At 59.6% G+C, this 7,340-nt stretch overlaps 1 protein-coding gene across 1 annotated transcript; it reads left to right on the top strand.

Moving 5' to 3' along the window:
• The first annotated feature begins 2,575 nt into the window (after positions 1 to 2,575).
• PPP1R14A (protein phosphatase 1 regulatory inhibitor subunit 14A) lies at positions 2,576 to 6,233 on the top strand. The gene is made up of 4 exons (XM_004595164.2): positions 2,576 to 2,901; positions 4,848 to 4,928; positions 5,404 to 5,436; positions 6,005 to 6,233. Exons 1-4 carry the CDS (start codon positions 2,701 to 2,703, stop codon positions 6,131 to 6,133), a joined length of 444 nt encoding a protein of 147 aa, XP_004595221.2. The 5' UTR covers positions 2,576 to 2,700; the 3' UTR covers positions 6,134 to 6,233.
• The last annotated feature ends 1,107 nt before the right edge of the window (positions 6,234 to 7,340 follow it).

Genomic DNA, 7,340 nt, shown 5'->3' with positions numbered 1-7,340 from the left:
CTCTGTCTCTCCTCCTCTCTGTATATCTGATTTTGCAATAAAAATAGATAGATTTTTTTAAATCACTGAAGTTTAAAAATAATAAAAGAAAAAGAAAATTAGCCCGTTTAACCATGCAGTGAGGAAATTTCACTAGGAACTGTGATGCAAGATCCCAGCTGCCTTGATCTGGACAGTGAAGCAGGCTCTGACAGGATGGGAAGGGCCGGACATCCAGTAGTGAGACACACACAAAGGTCCCAAGAGAGTTGGAGACACCCTGGAGTGTTCGGGATCCCGGGCCACTCCCTTGGTGCAGCCTCCCTCTGCCTAAAGCTGCCTTATCGAAGCAGTGTGTTTACATGAAACAGCCGGACTCTTGTACTGCAGTGGGGTCCTGCAAGGTCAAGAGACTGAAGACAAATGAAGTGCCCCCTGGCCCCGTCCACTCCCGCTAAGCACATTTACAGACAGAAAGGGAGACAGAGAGATCTACCCACTGATTCACTCCCCAGAGAGCTGCATAGCTGCAGCTAAGCTGATCCAAAACCAGGAGCTTCTTTCGGGTCTCCCATGTAGGTGCAGGTGCCTAAGAGCTTGAACCATCCTCCACTGTTATCCCAGTCCATAAGCAGGAATCTGGGTTGGAACTGGAGCAGCTAGGACTTGAACCAGCTCCCAGATGGGATGCCAGCCTTGCAAGGTGAAGGATTAGCTTGCTACGCCACTGCACCCATTTGGTTTAGGGATCTTAACTGGCTTTGTTTTTCCTACAATCAGACTTAATTCCACCAACTAGCCCAAGTACTCCAGTGGGCTGAACAGAAAAGGCTGCTGTAACTGATAGAGAAAACAGAAACAAAGTAACCCAACATGGTTGATCATTCCAGAGTGACTCCTCTGAAGGTGGGGCAGGAATAAAGAACAACAGGAAATAACTGAGGTCTGGTGGTGGCCAGGCCTCCTTTTGTGTAGCCTATAAGCTCACTCTCGCCTCCATTGAAATGGCCCGTGTGGGCGTCAGCTTCCCAGGGCCAGCTTCTGGAGGGTCAGATCCCTGGCTTTGTTTTCAGCCTGGCACAACCGGACTGCAGCAAGCACAGCTCCTGGGCACTGACCATCCAGGTGGGAACTTCTCTGTCATGGTTTTTATTTTTATATTTGAAAAGGTACTTAAGGGACAAGATGGTGACATTGCCACTACTTGCAACTCCCCAGATGGCTGCCACAGCCTGGTAGAAGACAGGAGCCAGGAACACCATCTTGGTCTCCACCATGGGTGGTCACAGCCCAAGGACCTGAAGTATCCAGGTACCTAAACCATGATCTACTGCCTCCCAGCTGCCCACCAGCTGGAAGCTGGACTCTGAAGTGAAGCTGAGTCTTAAACCCGGGCACTCTGATACTGGAGGCAGGATGCCCAGCCAGTATTGGTACCACCAATGCCAACTCAGGTTATTTTAATTCTACCCAAGGCGTCACTCACATTCAGACATATGTTTTATGTATGCATGAAAGTTTGTGCCTACCAAATAAAATTTTTTTAAATTTTTATTGCAAAGTCATATATATAGAGAGAGGAGAGACAGAGAGGAAGATCTTCCATACGATGATTCACTCCCCAAATGAGTGCAACAGCCGGTGCTGCGCCGATCCAAAGCCAGGAACCAGGAGCTTCTTCCTCCGGGTCTCCCACGTGGGTGCAGGGTCCCAATGCTTTGGGCCATTCTCGACTGCTTTCCAGTCCACAAGCAGGGAGCTGGATGGGAAGTGGAGCAGCTGGGATTAGAACCAGGGCCCTTATGGGATCCTGGAGTGCATGGCAAGGACTTTAGACTGCTAGGCCACCGCACCAGACCCGGTATTTGCAATTTTTTTTTTCTCCCATTCAACTAGATTGTTCCTTCACTTCTTACAAACCATGTATTTATTTATTGATTTGAAAGGTAGAGTACGAGCGAGAGAGCAAGAGCAAGAGAGCTCCCATGCCTTGGTTCATTCTCCAGGGCTGGCAGGGTCAGGCCAAAGCCACAGCCCGAAGCTTCTTCCGGGTCTCCCATGTGGGGCCAGGGGCCAGGTACCTGAACCATCCTTTACTGCCTTTTCAGGTGTATTAACAGGGAGCTGGATGGGAAGTGGACTCTTACACAGACCCGGAGTCCCGTCCCTCCGTAGCCCTCGGGTAAGCTGTGTGGACTGCGTTTGGTGTCCCTGCTGCAAAGACGGCGGCTTCCAGAGCCCCGGGCTTGGCCGGGTTGTGCAATGAACTCCGGTTTGCTGACCGCAGCGAGTGACCAGAGAGGAGTGAGCGGGTGGGGGGGTGCAGAGGGATGCGTGTGTGTGACTGAATGAATGAACCAGCAAACCGCGGCTCCACCTCGGGGCTGCCCCCCGCGGTCGCCAGAGGGCGTGGACAAGGCTCGGCCCCGGTCAGTCCCGGGACCCCGCCCCGGGAGCTCCAGGCCCGGGAGCCCAGCCGCGGCTCTCGGACCCCGCCCATACCTGGACCACGAGGGCTTGCAGCCTGCGCTCTGCAGGAGGGGAAGCTGAGGCCAGGGCGTGCGGGGTGGACCCGGCCACCCCCATCCCCACTCCCGGGGCGAGCCCGAGCCCCCGCCCCCGGCCGGCCCCGCCCCGGTCCGTCAGAGGCCCCCGGGGCGCGCGCACCGCCCAGGCGCACATCGCGGCGCGGGGTCGGCCGGCGGCAGCGGCAGCGGCAGGATGGCAGCGCAGCGGCTGGGCAAGCGGGTGCTGAGCAAGCTGCAGGCTCCGTCGCGGGCCCGCGGGCCAGGGGGCAGCCCAGGGGGGCTGCAGAAAAGGCACGCGCGAGTCACGGTCAAGTACGACCGACGCGAGCTGCAGCGGCGGCTGGACGTGGAGAAGTGGATCGACGGGCGCTTGGAGGAGCTGTACCGTGGCAGGGTGAGGCGGGGCGAGGGGCTTGGGATGGGAGGGGGGGCATCTGCGCAGGCCCTACGCGCTGGGGGTCCCCGGGATGACTGTAGCTGGTGTGCGCTATGAGGGTACCCCCACGTCTTTCAGCTTGGCCATCTGTGCTTGGGACACCTTACTTGTGGCGGGAGACCCACGCGCACACTTGCATGTCCAGTCTTTCTTCCAGGGGCAAGGCAGGTGAAGAGACCAAGTTGGGGTCAAAGCCACTGGAGGTTGTTGACCGGCAGCCTGGACCTCATGTCCTTGCTCTTCTGGAGTTGGAGAAGGTTGTGTGACCTTCTCGCCCTACCTCCCACCCCCCAGGCCACAGGAGGAAGAGAAAGGGTGGGGGAGGGGGAGTCTGGAAGCCGGACCGACTTGGGACAGGGACCTTACACGCCCATGGCCAGGCACACGCAGACGCACAGCCCGGGAAGCCACAGGGAGAAGCACAGACGTAAGGGGCTATGCAGCAGCACGCCAGCGGGGGTCCCATCCGAGTCAGTATGTGCAGCTGTGCACAACACAACAGCTACCCCCGACACACACACACACACACAACCCTCAGTCCCAGACTGTCCATAGAGACACGGTGATGCAGGTGGTAGCCACATAGAATACACCCAAGCTACCCCTGGAGGGACCCCAAATGCCTCCTGCGGTGACCAACCATGACCTCCTGACCACGCACGGCCATGCCGACAGAGGCACAGAACAGGCACCATGGCCGCACACCAGACGCCCAAGTGCGCAAGGACATGGATCGGGGTCAGACACTCCTGGGAAACACGGAATTAAAGGATTCTTTAGGTTTAGATGGAACCCGCTTTTTCCTAATGGCCCAGGACTTGCTCTGAAGCTTTCAAAGTCCCCTTGGACGGTGAATGCTCGGGTTGCCTTGGTCACAGGCACCAGGCACTGTGTGAAATCATTCACGGTTCACAGGCCGTGGAACACAGCCATGGGCCCCACGGCCCATGCTCACCCAACTATGCCGCCACGGGTGGCATAGAAGCCAGGCCCTCTTAGCGCCGCCACGTCCTGTGCATGCTGGCCACCTCCAGAGGCACTAACTCTGTTGCTAGGGGTCTGCTGCACACTGTGAAGTCATCCTGGGGGTGGGTCAGGACCCCCTTAGGCACATACCCTGTAGGAAGCCACTCAAGGCTCTAGCAGCCCAGTGACACAGTCGGACATTCCTAGCCTTCTGGAACACCACGGACCCACCCCTCCTCCACCCAAAGCCTGTAGCCATTGGGGGGGCGGGCAGCTGGGGCCAGCTGGGTCCTGTCGCTGGCAGATAGGCTGAGCCAGCCTTCCTTGGGGCTTTTCTCCAGAGCAGCCCCCTCTGGGCCTGAGGGGTTTGCCCTTTGGCCTGGCTGGCCCCAGTCTCCCCGCCCTTCCTGTCTCCTGGGGGCAGAGGCCCTGCCCCCCCCCAGCTCCAGCCTGGCTGCTCCCCTCCCCCGCACCTAGCACCATGAGAGGAAACTGCCTTGAAAGGACACGAGCCGGGGCCCCTCTCCTGAATCCCACAATTCCACATTCCAGGACTGGATCGGGCCTGTTTTTTTTCCTGGGGGGAGCTGGAGCCAAGGAAAGAGACCCATGCCAGCCCTGGGGAGGGGGTGGTGTCGGGGACACGGGCAGGAGGAAGGGGGCTTCTAGGACTCAGAGGGGCCCAGCCATCAGGCTGCTGCTGCCCCTCCGGGCTGCCGTCCACCCATCTGCCACCCTTCCCCCAGCCCCTAGATGTCCTGCCTTGGCGGTGCTGTCCCTGACTGCCACATGATGGCTCCAGGACCCGCCAGCTGGGGTCTGGGGCTGCAGAGAGAGAAAGAGAGAGAGAGAGAGAGAGAGAGAGCGCGCACGGGAGCCTGGGACAAAGGCCAGGGAAGGAGGGAGACAGGGGACCTGACGCTCCCCCTTCCCCTTAGGAGGCGGACATGCCTGACGAGGTAAACATTGATGAGCTGCTGGAACTGGACAGTGAGGAGGAGAGGAGCTGGAAGGTCCAGGTAGGGTGTGCGTGTGTGTGTGAAGCCCCCCAGTCTGACACTTGGCACCCCCTAAAAGCAGCAGCAGCAGTTTCCATGTTCCCTGGACGCTTGCCAGGTGCCATAGAGCAGCTCACCTGTCCAGTGCCAACTCTCCATCACTCAACTCAGGGTGCAGGATCCCGAGGTGCAGGTTACTCCCCTCTGCAGAAGGAAGGGGGCGCAGAGAGAGCTGCCCAGCGTCGCTTGCCTGGGGTCACACAGCCCCGAGGACGGAGCCCTCATGTCCTTGCTCTCCTGGAGCCGGAGAAGGCTGTGACCTTCTCGCCCTATCCCCACCCCCAAGGCCCCCAGACTGTTCCTCCCCTTGAGGCCTGGTGGGCAGTCCACCCTGGAGTCTGACTTGCATTTGCCTTTTTGCCTTGGAAAGGGAAGGGGTGGAGAGGATTCAGTGTGAATTATTTACTGTGGCTTTTTTTGGGGGGGGCGTGTTTAGGGTCTCCTGAAATCGTGCACAAACCCCATAGAGGTGAGTCCCCCCCATCAGAGGTGCCCCCTCCTCCTCTGGACAGCTCCCCCACCGCCTGCTGGCGCCTTCTCCTATGCCCAGCTCTCCCCTCCTCCCTGCCCATCTGCTGCGGGGGCTCCATTATCTCCACTCCCTCCCCCAGCTGGCTCGGGTTTCTGTCTCCCTGTCTCTCTGCTGCCTGTCACTGCCCCCGCCACCCCAGGGGCCCCCAGCCTTACCGGTCCCCAGCCGCCCAACCCTCCCACTTCCTTCCCTGCTTTAAAAGGGAAAAATATTCATGTTTCTCCATCAGGCTGCCGGGTTCCAGCGTCACTGGGTGTCCAGCTGCCCTGCAGCCGCCTCGGGCCCATGTCTCTGGGGACCCTCCTGGGCCTGGACTCCGTGTCCCTGGGCCAGTGCCTGGGTCTCTGTGTCTCTCTCCCCTGTCTGTCCCTTCTTCATCCCTGCCCTTCCTCTGCTGCCCTGGAAGCAGAAGGGGCCCCCTAGCTCTTGGCGGGGTGTGGGGGTGCTAGACTGGGCCCAGGGGAGAGCCCCCCCACATTCTTAGCACCCCGCTCCCTGCCCTCAGGACTTCATCCAAGAGCTGCTGACCAAGCTGCGAGGCCTCCACAAGCAGCCAGGTCTCCGCCAGCCCAGCCCCTCTGATGAAGGCAGCCCACGCCCCCTGCAGGACCGCGCCCCGACTGCGCCCCCATGACCCTGGCCTGCCTCCGCCGCCCCTCTGTGTCTCTGCCACCCTGTTTCCAAGTTGTATTCCATGGTTCTGTAACAATAACACCAAGTGGCTGTGTCTCCTCTCCCTGGTTACCGCCGGCTTCCCTGCCCCCCTCCTGCTGTGTCCCAGCCCCCACATCTGGCCCTCCTCCCGCCTCCCAGGCCTGAGAAGAGATCTGCATCCAGGGCCACTCGCTCACTTCCTGTCCCCAGGCCCTGTGGGAATGACCCCCGGGGCCAGGAAGACGACCCTGGCCCTGGGGTGGCCCTTGTCACCTTCACACACACGTGGCCCCATAGATCCACTCTGTAGAGAGGACTGGGCACTTCCTGAATGCTTGGCACAGCCAGAGGTGTGGGGACCACAAAGATGAACAGAAACGGCCCCTGGCAGCCAAGTGTCCTTTCCTGGGTTGTGGGGGTGGGGGCTGAATTCCATGATGCTGGCTCCTGTGCCCGGGGTCAGGAGGGTGGTAGAAGTAGGTGTGGTCTTGCAAGATGCATAGACCTGTGGGTGTGAAAGGACTACCTCGTGTATACGTGGGGGTTTGACGGGGCATAGCTAGGGAGAACAGCAGGTATTGGCCGGGCTGTCCACCAATGAGGGTGGACAGCGTCAGCTCCTGCCCTGGCCAACCCCCCTCAACCCCTGCCACTCTGAAGATTCCCAGGGGGAGGGACTGGGCCTGGGGAACAGGTAGTAGCAGCTGTTCACCCAAGAAAAACAGTGAAACTAGCTCCTCTGTATTCTACCAGCAGATCTGGGTGACCCAGTCATGTGAAGTTGGGGGTGGGGCTGGGCCCCCCAGGGCAGAGCTGTGGTCTCAATTCCAGTGTTACAAAGTGGGGACCCTGTAGCCATCCTAGAACACCCGGAGCATAGGCTCCCATTCCAGAGGGTTCAACAGGAAGAGAAAGACAAGGAGGGTCCGTGGTGCCCTGGTGTGTGCCATCCCCTGGTGGCAGCACAGACCCCAGAGGCAGCCCTTCCCTGCCATGCACGCCTAAAGGTTGTGCAGGGGCACGCACTGAGATGCCCGTAGCAGTGGGCCTGCCCTGTCCTGGCCACACTCCCGGATCCAGCTGCCTGCTAACGTGCACCCTGGGAGGCAGCAGTTGGCAGGTCACCCACCTGGGTCCCTGCCCTCCAACACGGAAGACCTGGCTGTGGGGATTGTCAGCTCCTAACG

The sequence above is a fragment of the Ochotona princeps genome, chromosome 16, assembly GCF_030435755.1.
Source record: "Ochotona princeps isolate mOchPri1 chromosome 16, mOchPri1.hap1, whole genome shotgun sequence".
Taxonomy (NCBI): Eukaryota; Metazoa; Chordata; class Mammalia; order Lagomorpha; family Ochotonidae; genus Ochotona; species Ochotona princeps.
Note: the sequence above shows the minus strand (reverse complement) of the source record. Positions and strands in the feature narration are given on the sequence as shown.